This window comes from Pleurodeles waltl, chromosome 1_1 (assembly GCF_031143425.1).
Source record: "Pleurodeles waltl isolate 20211129_DDA chromosome 1_1, aPleWal1.hap1.20221129, whole genome shotgun sequence".
Lineage (NCBI taxonomy): Eukaryota > Metazoa > Chordata > Amphibia > Caudata > Salamandridae > Pleurodeles > Pleurodeles waltl.
This window is the reverse complement of record NC_090436.1, coordinates 458,808,412-458,822,182: the sequence shown is the minus strand read 5'-3', so window position 1 is coordinate 458,822,182 and position 13,771 is coordinate 458,808,412. Positions and strand designations below refer to the sequence as shown.

The window sequence follows — 13,771 nt, the reverse complement described above, 5'->3', positions numbered from 1 at the left end:
ACTGTCACTTCTCAAGGTGTTTATTCAAATCAAACAAGGCAGCTCCATGGGTTGAATGCCTGCTGCACAAATTTAGCATAAAGCTTTAGAGTTGAATTTATGTATACTTGACTATGTATTTCATCCTGCTCTGGTTCGTAAAATGAGTACAATCGAATGAGCTACTACAATAATGAATATGTATAGGTAAAAGCACTTTCCAGTTTGTTGACTGTGATGAATCAATGATCCATATTCTTGTAATCAGTGACGTTACAACTCCAGTGCTTTGGTTCAAGTGGAACCTAGGTCAGAGATCAGGATAATCAAGAATGGACGATCACCACTCATTTTTGGCAGCTGAGCCAATGCAGCCCATCATAGGACTGAGTAATTTTAGCATTTAACTTACCACAAAGAAAGAGCCTCCTTTTCAAATAAAGAGCATTCATTTGGGCAGTGTTTGAAATATCCAGCTTATCTTATTTTTTGTGAGTATGGTATCAGAACATCAAGTTTTTAATTATTGTAGTTCAAAAAGACAGTAGCAAAAAACACGACAACCAAAATATCTACAAGGTAAGTGCAAATATATAAGTAGATTCACTATATTTAGCTTCATATGTATGTTTGTTGCGATTTTTGCTACAATATTCATATAGTACGATTTTTTATTCTTTTCGGACATACACACTTTTAGTGGATATGTGATAGTTTCTCAGCCGACACATAGAAACAGTGCGGATGAAAACGAAAGTATGCACATATATGCATCTGAGCTGGTTAAAGAAAGATGCAAGCAGTGCTGCTTCACTTTTTAAACACCAACTGGAGGTAAGTGATAAAGATAAAGCAACAAGAGCTTACCAGACACATCCAAGGAAATGGTGTCCTGAGTATCCTCAATGCCATACATGACCTCGCAGCGGTAAACACCGGCATCACTTGCTCGCAGCTTGACGATGGTGAGTGAGGCGTCACCAATATCTTCCGGGTGGCTGGGCACCGACACGCGGCCTCTGTAGATGGGACCGATCTTGATGCCTCCACTTTGTGACACTAAGACAGTCATTTCCCTCACATCTTTTAGGTCTTTATCCATCTCAATCTTAGACCATTTTATTCGAAGGAATTCTTTTGTCCTGTTTTCCGATGGGGCCAGTGTGGGCATTGTGGAGAAATAGCAAGGAAGTGTTACTCTGCCAGCTAATGACCCTCGCACAGGGGGACTTTGCTCTACCTTGACTGAAAAGAAAACAGAACAAAACATTTTTATTCATCTTATCATTTGAATCTGCAGACTATATATGTCTTAACATTACATGGGTTATTTATGAGTATGCAACAGCGAAGATACAGCAAAATGTCCCACTAAAGCCGATGCCTTCCTTAAGTGTAAAGTAAAACCACATGTGCACAGGAGACTGTAAAAGTGAAGGCTCCAGTTCCATCAGACTGACTGCACTTGTTTTGAGCATTTTACTCCTGACAAGGATTCATAGGCTGTGCTCTACTTTTCAGGCAGTAGCTTTCATATTCAGACTTGGGATCCTATCCTCCCATCCCACTTCATACTTATTCTCAAAGAAAGGGGATCCATTGAAATCAGTGTGAGCTGGATACTTGGCTGTGTAGGCCAAATAAATACAGATCCTTCCTCTTTCCTTTCACCTTTTTTTTTACTTAATTGCTTTCTTCCTTTCCCAAGGGCATGGCGGCGGGTTTGAACATCGCTCAATATCTAAGAATAGAAGGTTTTTAAACCCCCGTGCCACCAGCACTGTCCAGGGGGAACTAGTCAAGCATTTGCGTCCCTTAGAACTCTACTATATAATGTATCCCCTCTCTAACCCCCCGCAGGGGAAGTGGCACATAAGCTTTCCCCACCTAGACCCTGATTCTTGGAATGTGCATAATAATTCAGCTTTGGCCCTGGTTTCTTGGTGAATAAACACAGAATCGTGGATCAGGCGCGTTAACGTGTATACATGTGGTACTATTTTACACGATATAGAATTCATGGCACTCTGCTTTGTGTGAAAGTTCCTTCTCAGTTTGGGTGACAGTGTTAATTTCTTTGAAAACTGGCAAGGAGCAGCACTGAGTGAAACTATCAATGGATTGTCAGTGCCACCAATGGCTCAGCCAAGGTCGTCACAAAGGTCTTTTAATGCCAGATGTGTAAACACAGTTAGGAGCGGACCTAAGAAAACGAGCAAGGGTCAAGGGTTTTGTAATTGCTGTTACAAGGGCTGCCATTCTGTCATGTCAAACCTTGAGAAGTGGCATTAAGGCAACGGCTTCCCACGGGTGGGCTACCACATAATTTGCTGCAATCCCTCCCACCCTTCATTCATGAAACAACTTAAAGGGATATATTCAAGACAGGGCAACATTTTTAATCACACAGTTACCTAAACTAGAAAAATGAATCGACAAAAGATAACGTTTAGAAAGATGATTAATGTGCAATGCGTGGGCATTGAAAAAATATTTTTAGCCAATGCACTGAACACTCAAGGACAGCTTAGTCTTCTCCACTTATATAAATCAAATTATGAGCGGCACTCTGAGAAGTTCTACAAAATTCATTTTTATTCGATGACATGTAACATCAAGATAACACTGACGTGTTTTCAATATATATATCTGTATGTATATAGATGGGTACATATAGATATAGATATTGTCTACTGGCAGTCACCAAAAGGTAGTTATATTTAGGACCAAGTCTCCATGGGAAAAGCATTCTTTGTTTTGCTAATAACTTTGGCGCTGTTTCAGAAATCTTCACACATTTTTCAAAACTAGTTTGCCAGTCATTTCAGCTGCTGTCTGGAAAGGTTTGGGGTGATCCATCAAGCAGGGGCAGAGAAAAATATGTTTTCCCCATGCAATTTCCCATAGGGATTTTCGACACAACTACAGACCTAACCAAAGGAATTACACTACATTTGGCAGAAAGTTAGATCCTGGTCCAGAACTAGAGCTTTCAGTAATTTGGTGTAAACCTGTTCAGTATTTTTAAGGTTATTAAAGTAAAAAGATTTGTGTACATCTAGAGGCTTGGATCTGCCCCGGATCCTCCATGGATCTGGGTGGATTCGCAAATCCACGTGACAACAGCAATGTTGTGATTGACTGGCCGCAACATGAGAGGAAAGTCACTATTTTGTGCATCTGGACATTGTTCCAGGGGGGAAAATGAAATGTAAAAGTGATAGAAGGGGTCTAGGTAGAGGTACCCTCACACCATGGGACTGATGGAGGGGTCTCTGAGGGACCCCTCATGGGCAAGAAATTGCCCACAATTTTTTTTTTGAGAGCATGGGGATCTTCGGATCCACCAGATGCTCACAGATTCAGGCACATTTGTGTGGATCTGCAGATCCAGACCTGAATTTAAAAAAAACACATACATCCACTCACAGACTCACTCACCTACTCACACAACAACTTACACACCCACACAACCACTCACACACCCATAAAGCCACTCACACACTCAATCACAGACCCACAAAACCACTCACACATCTACTCAGAGACCCATGCAGCCACTCGCACACCCACTCACACACCCACATGACCACTCACACACATCCATACAACCACTCACACCCACTCACATACCCACGAAACAACTTACACACACTCACAAAATCACGCCGCCACACACACACCCACTCCCACACCCACTCATGCCCTAAAATAACTACAGCTCACACCCTCACCATGCACTACTAATTATCCCACATATTACATAATTCATGGTATCTTCTATGACATCATTGATAATATCACCACAACATCAAGATATAGATATAGATACAGAAATATCTAAGACAGAAGTCATTCAAAACAGATGGATTCACCAAAGAACAAAACTATATTTCCGCTTGCAGAAAGCGGAGTTATGTTTGCTTTGTTTTTTAGTTAATTTCTAAGTTTTTTTTTATTCTACTTCCTAACGATAACTTCACTGTAACCTCTGTTTTTGCAGTAAATATAGATATATATAAAGATATATAGATATAGATATATCCCAGAAAGAAGTGATTCAAAACAGATGGATTCAAAGAATAAAAATGTATTTCCGCCTGCAGAAAGCAGTTATGTTTGCTTTGTTTTGAGTGAATTTCTAAGGTTTTTTTATTCTATTTCCTAACTATAACTTCCATGTATTCTTTGTTTTTTTCAGTGAATAAAGATATAGATAGATCCTAGACTGAAGTGATAAAAAACAGATGGATTCACCAAAGAAAAAAATAATTTTCTGCTTGCAGAGTTATGGTTGATTTAGCTGTCAGCTCACATCAAGCAAAATCGAACAGGTACCTCCTGAGGATGGGCTCCTAAGGAGGTTGCAGGAGCCGGCCTTTGCGGGAGGCAGTCCCCAGGGCCACCTATGGCTCCACCGCGTGGCCCCCCTCCATTGACCCAGGGGTGACCACGGGCTCCTTCATTTTTTTATATCTTGGCCCAGAGGAGTTGATGGCCCCCCAGGCTACCATAAGCCCTAGGAGGATGACCCCGTGTGACTCCTACTTTTTTCACCCATCTCCCCCAATGCCTCAGGGCCTTTACCCACCTGGGGGCAAAGTAAAGGAAAAGCATAGGAGACCATGTATTTTTTTTTTAATCTCTGAAAAATCTGCTAATCCATCTGCGGATTTTTCTGAGATAAAAAAAAAAAATTGCTTTTTAGCCCTGGTGGAGTCCATGGGAGACCCGTGCACCAAGGGTAGGGGCTTACGGTGTCCTTAGTCTGGCCCCTTTTCATTTTATCTTTTTTTGTGGGACTCAGCTGAAGATGAGTCCCAAAATGGCTGCCAACACTTCCATGTTGAAGTGTTAACAGCCAATCAGGTATCAGCACAGGGAAAGCTGGATCCGTGGAGGATCCGCGTCCATAGATATCTATATTTTTTAACCTTTAATATCTCTAAAACTGCTGAACGGATTTACATCAAATTAGAAAAAGCACAATCTGCTCACCAATATCAAGCTACCTGACAAATTTGGTGTAATTGCATTCAGCAGTTTGGGCTATAGGTGTGTCTAAACACCCTATGGAAAGATGAATGGGGAAAACATGTTTTGAGACCCCCCCTTTTTCTTTGACGGATCACCCCAAAACAGCAGCTGAAGTGACTGCCATATTAGTTTTGAAAATGTCATTAAAATTTGTCAAGTGGCGCCAAAGTTACTGGCAAAACATAAGACACTCTTCCTATGGAAACTAAATCCTAGCTATAACTACCTATATGTCATCACTGTCCAACTTTTTCGGTCAATGTGAAGTTCATATTGTGGCATATTGTAGGCCTACCAAGAACACAGAGGGGCTTGCAACCTGCCCAGTGCTTACTAATGGTTTGCTTTTCTGGCACTCTCATTTACTTGCTTCTTATTTAATGGTTTGCCTTCTCCATCTTGTGTCCATCTTGTGTCTGTCCCTCTCCTGGAACATCAATTTTGACAGAGCACATCCCCAATTGGGGGGGGAGGGGCGCGGGGTATAGGACCCAGGGCCGCCATGGCCCGAGCCCTGTACGCTGGTCCTACGTTTGCTGGCCAGGCGCTTCCGCCCAAAGAGCAAAAATTAAGAGGGAGGTTGCGCACAACACTCCCTGCTGCCACCTGCCACCTGCGCCGCTGCATCCATCGGGGGGGTATTTAAGTGCTCCCCAGATCAGGCCTCAGCCTTTTCCGTGGATGCGGCATGGGCTGCGCGACCAGTGCAGAGGTGAGACCTGGACGTGAGAGAGGCAAGTCTACTGTGGTAGTGTCCCGGTCTAGGGCATGCGGGGAATACCCCACACAGACTGGTTGAAGGTGCAGACAGATGCTAAGAAGAGGGTGCATTTCTATGATGCGGGCATCCACTGTTGCATTGAGGATGATTGCGCCTTTTCCCACAGTTCGTTTAAGGGTGGGGAGGGCGAAGGACCTCTGGGCCCCTGGTCACCCTCGTGGCGTGAGATGAGATAATAAATTTACCCTAAGCAACAGAGGGGTACCCAAGAAAGAGTACCCTGGATAACACAGAAGGTAGGATCCTGCAGTCCTGAATTAACCGGCGGATGTACACACCAGCTTGGAGGTTAGGGTGCCCAGATTGCTGGGGTGGGCTCGGGGCTCCTGCTCCTGGCCACCCTGTTGCACCCCCATGGCAGCTTGGTGTTGGGGTGGCGGCGGGCCTTGAGCATGAGGACAAGGGGCAGTGAGGTTTTGGGAACCACCCCCCAAGGATTCAGGTGAAGTACGGTTCACCTGTGTGGTCCAACGGTGTTCGGGACGCGGGAGGATCCTTGGTTGTGTTGTTATCATGAATTATGAGATTTATGACAGGATTGAATTTTGACTTACAGAATATGTTTTTTATGATTTAGGATTTTAATTAATTGACATTTGTAAATAAAATTATGACAATCCCAAACACAATCAGACTTTGTCGGTTTACGTTTGGAGGGTGTTAGGGCGGGGGCCTACTGGAGGCATCAGGGTTCTAACATCTGTCCTTCCACTGCTCAGTATAAGGAAATGGCTTTTTTCTTGTGTCTTAAATACTTCACAAACATGCACGTGTTTTCCAGCTGTCTTCCTAGTGTACTTCTCTTCTCCCCTCTGAGCTCTATGTTGTGCTCTCACCTGTGTGCCTCTCCTCCACCCTCTTCTATGATGGCCATATAAGCTTCTCCCCTTGCATTGCTTTCATGCCTTCATGTGCTTCTCCCACAGCTCCACATTTCTCTTTCTATCAGCTGTTTGCTTTTTTTGCTGCATGCTCCATGTTCCTTTCTAGCTTGCCCATTTGATTTTCTCATCTCCCACCTTTATCCTTTGTGTTGCGTCCTCCACCGGCATCCTACGTATTGGCCATGCCTGTGTTGTTTTCCACCACCCACACACCCCTTGTTCCTTCCAATTCTCCCTTATCCCCTTTGTTGCTTCTCTGCACATGCTTTCAAACGAAAAGAATGGTTTTGTGTGTTTTTTTTTTCTTTTTGTATTTACTGCTCCAACTTGGGTAAGTAAAGAAAAAGAAAACAAAATGCCTGCATTATTTTGTATGCACATGCATGCATGGTGAGCATGCCTACAAAATGATGTAGGCAGCCACGTCATAGACGTTTTTTTGTCTTTAGTCAGGCTGAACAGGTTCGGGAATACTCACTGAAACCACTGACACATCCAGTAGGTCTAAAAGCAAGACCGAATGTTTTTACTATTTTTTATTTATATATTCCTTCTTAATCTGACCGTTAAATAAGTAAATTGGATAGTAAAAAATGTGATAAAAGCATTTTCAGCCAATCTTCGATCATGTTACTGGCAAAACAACATTATTTTTGCAGTTTAGGGTGTTACAATAGTTTATTTTAAACAGGAAGACCTACTTGATTTTAATGTTCATTTTAACGTTCATGAGCATTTGTTCAATTCTTTACTTTTTATCATCCGAATCATAGACCTACATTAGATAGTGCTAACCCTTAACCATTTCATAAAGCTGAAACGATCCCATCTCTTTATATTCCCAACTGTAAATGATTATTGCCAAAATCATTCATTGTAGAAAGTGTTCAAATGTGTCTATAATATAATGCCTAATTACAAGGTTACTGGCTGCTAAGCGTTTGCTCGACCGCAAATCCTAAATATTCTGGTGCAAACTCCAGTTTATAAACTGCTGAAAGATAACGTGTCACCCAGTCTCCCGTTTCAGTAGCAGCTCGTGGAGCACACCCCCTCTAATTCTTTATAAACTAGTAGTGAGTGTCATATGTCAACAGCCTTCACGCGAACGCAGGGACCAGCAGCGTCCAATTAGCACCGGATTAGAGTTGGCAATTTGGTTAATTGCTTGCAGTATTCACGCCGCGGCACCAACTAAAGAGGCAATTACACCAGTTTCGCAATTTACAGGCAGACCGAAGACTATGTCCCAAACGTCCACCAATTTGGAAAAATGTGCTTCAGGACTTTATATTATTTTAAGACTTTTATGACGGTGTCTGATTTCGCTATTTCTTTTACAGGCCATTTCACAGTGACACTTCTTTCAGCGGCGAAGGCTTTGCTTGTTTGGAACATCATCCACTGCGCCAATGGTAGTGGAACATCAGCAGTGTTAGGATTCACTGTATATTGTTTGCGTATAATCAGGGCCACTGTAATTATGTGATTGTGCGGCAGCGGCTGTTTTTACATTAGAATCGATTTGCAGCATTTGCCACATAATCCACTATCTGCCCATAATCTGCAGATTTTTAGCAAAAAAAGGTTTTCTGGAGCAAATGGTTGAAAAGTTATTATAAATGAAGCAACACGTGTTGCGCAGTGGCAGGAGGTTTGGAAAGGTTGACTCGTCACCTTTCTGTTGTTTACTTGGGTTTTAAACTTGTACTAACGAGGACAACCTATGCCCAGTCAGTGTTAGAAACTGTAAAAACAATAAAATAATTTAGTAATACTATAAAAAATGGCCCCATTACGCCGCCGGATATTTGTTGTTATAATTCACTGACAAATGATCAGGGATTTTAAATTGCTTTTTTTTCTGAACATATTTTCCAGGGTGTTCATAAAATATACCTCTTGTTTCTTGGATAGTCAGATGTTATTGTAGGAGTAAAGGGCAGTGTTTTGCTGGAGCTGAAGATGGTAATGGGAAATAAACAAAAATAGCAACTTTTTTGTTTCTGTCTTTTCGAGTAACCTAAGGCTGTCCTTGGTATTATAAATGGGTGGTTTCTCTATCGTTTTTTATATTCGCAGGCATGGTGTTGACAGGCATACAGATTGTACCCTGACCATCCACTGGGAAAGTCCACAGGAAAGTTGGTTGAATGGGTTAATTCTATTTTCCCAAACAAAGACAAAATATGTCTTTATGTAAATGGAATCACCATGGTTTTGACAAGTCCTCAGGGGACTCCAGAAGGGATAAGTCATTTTGCTGTTTCCTTGAGCAGGACCTTTAAAGAATGGATTTCTGTTGGAAACAGATTAATATGCATTGCTCCAGTCTTAAAAGGCCAGTGGCGTCAATCCTCTAAGAGAAGTTATAACCATGCTGTCCATCACATCTTGGCAAATAACGGGAAACAGGTCGGTAATATATGATCAACAGATTCCGTGATCACAAATCATAAAATGTTACCTTTAATTCTACAGCTTGTTGATGTCCATTGGGGGCTGTTTAATTCTGTAGCACATAGACCAGTGGAAATGTAACATTGTGTGAATCTTCATGCAATCCACTTTCCTGTCCTCTGTACCTATCATTCACCATTTCCTCAACTACCTTACATTTGTAAAATATTCATCCTTCCAACTGCTTCCAATCCCAGCCAGTCCTAACAGCCATATTTAATGTAATTCATTCTAATGGCATAATTGGAAGGGTTGCCTGGTGTGATCTGCCAGATCAATTATCAGGAAAGTGTGTTACAGTTTCTGTTTAGCTGACTCCCAGCTCCTAAGTCCACCCAGTGACACAAATCACAATACATTAGTCAGTATTAAATCATACAGGAGCCGCGAATTACATGCATTACTGATTTAGGGCTGCAAAACATAATAGATTAGATAAGCTATTCCATGTGCATTAAAAAAATTGCAACGCATGAGTCATTTGTTTTGTGCTTCTAATGTCTAAGTCAGTTCAAAAAGCTTTTTGTGCCTCTTAATGAGCTACACAATTCAGGACAACCAGAAATGTAAGTATATTTGTTTATGTTTAAGGGCATTAGATCATATTGCAGACTGTATTTGCTGTATTTGCCCATCTGAGGGTGTACTGGTCTTTTAATAGAAGTCTCTGTGCACAAGTCTGATCATGGTTATATGTATCTGTACCAAGGTATATAGGGGAGTATCTAATTAGATGGTATTGTTCTGGCCTATGTAAGCTACTCCTAGTTAAAGTGCTGCAGCAAGTCGAAAGAGGCTGCTCTTTGCTTAATCTGAGCATATCTGAGGACATGAGAATGTACAAGGGCTTTTAAGACAGAACAAATGGGTGTGACTTTGTATGTGACTATTTTGAGATAGTATCTGTTATATGATGGTCCAATTTTGATTTTTTCACCTTTAACTCCTCACTACTAGACACTACTTAGCCTAGTGCACTTGTCTATCTTGATCAACCTAAGGTTGATGCCTGGATCCAGGACACTCTTGATCTAATCTTGCCCGTCGAACCCACCACCACAACCAGATGTCACCCGACTGCCTTCTGGTTTCATTAGATCCTTAGTGGGGGGGAAATGTGGTGCAAGCATCTAGAAAGATGCTGTAGGAAATCCTACGCTGAAGTAGAGAAGCTCAAGTATAGAGCAGCATCAAAAGAATACCATACACTATGTAGCACTGCTCGTGCTGTATTTTACTCAGACAAAATCACTACTGCTCAGAATTTGCTCTAAAACTCTCTTGTCAGTAGTTAAAGAGCTATCTGACCCTAGTAACGCGTCCCTCCCACCTTCACTTTCATAGTCACAATGTGACGAACAGGCACACTTATTTGTAAAAAAAAAAAAAAAGACATATATTTAACATATTCTGATGTTTTGACTCTGAAGTCTCAGAGAGATGGAAAAAACTCTGACACTGACTTATAGATTGCATGCACTAATTCCAGCGCTAATTACATTGGCACCCTTTACTATTAACAACATTTAGATTCATTTGCTCCTTTGGATGCCCCTCTCTTTCATACTTTATTGCACTCCATAAAGCCTGGTTCTTTTCTGGCCAAGATCAGTAAACTTGATCCAGAACGTATACAATTTTTGATCACTCTGCCTAATTCCTTGCTGCAAGAGGGCCTTTTTTACCTGGCATGGAAGCATGCTAGGGTCCTGCCATTATTGAAGAAACCCAGTCTGGATTCCTCTAATTGGTCTAATTATAGGCTGATTTTGATCCTCCCACTGTTCTCCAGAATCTTGGAGAAACATGTCAACAAGCAATTATCCACCTCTGTGGCTTCTCAGAACTTTCTCCATCAATCACAGTCTGGCTTTATAGCAAGCTACAGCACTGAATCTGCTCTTCTGGGAGTTACTGAACACCTCAGACAGCTTCTGGATAATAGTGATATGGCTGCACTGATCCAACTCGACTTGAGCATGGGTTTTAATACTGTGCCTCACTCATTTCTTCTTGAAAGCCGGGAGTGCATGGGTCTCTAATCTCCTGTTTGGTTCTGGATTAAGTCCTTATTAAAGGATCTGACCTTTCAGGTCTTTTCATCCAATTTTGTGTCAAGGTCTAACTCGCTCACTTACGAGTGCCTCAGGGATCGCTTTAAGTCCAATGTTATTTAACATCTTAGTTTGTTCCCTTTCTGCCATTGCTGAAGGCTGTGACCTCACTTTTGCTATGCTGATGACACTCACATCATCTTTTCTTTTCATCTGCAGAAGGTCACTGCTCTGATACTTTGAATTCTTGTCTCTGCAAGGTTTCCACCTGGATGTTATTAAGGGCCATATGTACAAACACATTTTCTCATAGACACAGAATGGGCAAAACTGTTTGCTACATTTGGCCCTAACTCCTTAAAGCTGAACAGTTATAAAATTGAGATGATGTTAATGAGTAAGAAATCCCTTCTGTGGGGTCCCAAATACTGTCTGGAGACCTTAGGAGCTCTTCCTATGCCTGTCTCTGAGGTTAAGAACCTTGGAACCCGGCTAGATGACAATCTATCCATGCAAATTCAAATCTTTATGGTAGCCTAAACCTGTTTGGCAGCCTTAACATGGATACAAAAATTATTTGGATGCTTCCCTTTGTGTCTCAGAGGATGATTATTCAGGTCTTGATTTTATTGTGGCTGGACAACAGGAACATTGTCCTTCTGGGATGGCAAGGCCTATGTTAAACACCTACAAGTTATTCAGAAGTCTGCTGTCAGGCTTCTATTTTATCTTCCTAAGTGCTCCACTGTGACTAGTCTTCTTCCCAATCTCCATTGGCTTATGGTGTACAAACGTATACAGTTGAAAGCCTTATTCCATATACATAAAGCTAGTTCAAAAGTTGGTCCACTCTATCTGCAACAGCTAGTGGAACCACACAGCCCAAACAGGTCTCTTCGGCCAAGCAACCATGACCTTTGCAAGGTCCCCAGAGTCAAAAAGCCCATATGGGTTTTCCTACTTGGACCTCAAGCTCTGGAACACATTGCCCGATTCTTTGAGAAGCCGCCAATTGCTGACCATCTTTCGTAAAAATCTCAAAACCTGGCTGTTCTGATTCCCTTCTGTCTCTGGCTAGTTACTTACCTTTTTGTCAGGCCCTGGTGATATCTATGGTGAGATTAAAAATAGGTATATTGGAGATTCTGGGCAGCTGTGACTTCACAGAGCTATCAGGGATCCATCACTGTTGAGTAGAAGCATTCAAAGACTCAACAGAAGATGACATTGTGACTGAAGCCATGCACAACACACAGTGTGTCCTGGAGTCGGAATGTTTGACAGCTGAGACCTGAATCGTAGTCTATGCCATAGAGACAGAGGGTCTGCCCTGTGGGTGTCAACTGGGATTCCTTTACATTTTAAATTTATATTGGTGTGTAAAAGTGATCTTTACAAAATTATGAAATGGCCTGCACAGCAGATAGTGAGTCAGAGGGAAAAGATCATCAGTTCTACTCATTGAAGGGATCACTGTAGTAAAACATAATAATTAGTAAAAAGATGGAGACGTTAAGAAAAGAGCAAGTCCCCACCACATTAATGGCCGTGTATGATGGTTGGACAAATGTGGGTTAAGGGAGGCGTGAACACCATTTTAGTTAAAGCCATGATGAACAGCAATGTCTAGAACTCATTAAATACATGAACTAGGAACATGCAATGTGTACTATGATATGGAGTTTCTGATATGTAAAAATATGAAAAATTCAGACTTTGTGAATATGAGGAATTCGTGATCGCAGCTGAAGGAAATTGGCGAGGTCACTACCCAGCTATCTTTCCACAACTTGTATAGTAAGGGTAAAGGATTGGATGCAGGGGACAATGGAGCTCTATCATAAACATGTTGTGTTGTAGGAGTGACTACTCTAGTTAGTTTACAGACGTGCCAGTGATGTGTATATTGATGAAATCAAGGATATGAGTATCTTAGGTTTATGATGGGAGAGCAGGTTATGTGTTACCGCTGCTACTGGTCTGTAACTTTCATTGCAACTTTACAAATGAGTTGCAAATATTGTTCTGCAAGTTATGAGAGGTTTTGAAACCTCTATGATCACTGCGTTGACAGAGCAATAAAAAAAATGTTTCAAAGTCACTTTCTCGTGCGGCCCTTGATCTTCCGCCTCTCCTGGTTTACATGGAAGACAGGGAAATGTGGATAGCACACCGCTGTCTTCCTTGTCAGCGTAAGGTGTACACAGACCCATGGCTGACAGCCAATTTCAGACTGCTCTGATGAGCGGCTTTCAGAGAGCTGCAGCCCGCACAGTGCTGGCTCTTCTCAATGTGGGGGACAAGCGTGAATGAAGGCACAGCGGGAGCAAAAACGTGGCAGGGTGCCGAGGTGTTTCAGTATTGGGATAAGTGGAGTGTACTGCAGAGAGTGGATAAGAAGGGCGGAAGCATCGAGATATTTTTGGTGTGGGAGGTAAGGTGAGGGTGTTGCTGAGCCAGGATGGAGAGGGTGGCAGGATGCTAGGAATTTTTGATGGAATATGGGCCTGGGAGGACTTCTTACTGTTCAACTTGGCAGCACACCTGCTATTTTTAGATTTTCGCACAGAATGGAG

General features: G+C 42.0%; 1 protein-coding gene across 1 annotated transcript in view; it reads right to left on the bottom strand.

Annotated features, from left to right (window-relative positions):
* LOC138285162 (versican core protein-like) overlaps window positions 1–13,771 on the bottom strand; it is a 151,430-nt gene that overhangs the window by 110,431 nt on the left and 27,228 nt on the right. Inside the window, exon 3 of the mRNA XM_069224767.1 lies at window positions 847–1,224. Within this exon, the coding sequence (XP_069080868.1) occupies window positions 847–1,224 (378 nt within the window). The remainder of the gene's footprint in view (window positions 1–846; window positions 1,225–13,771) is intronic.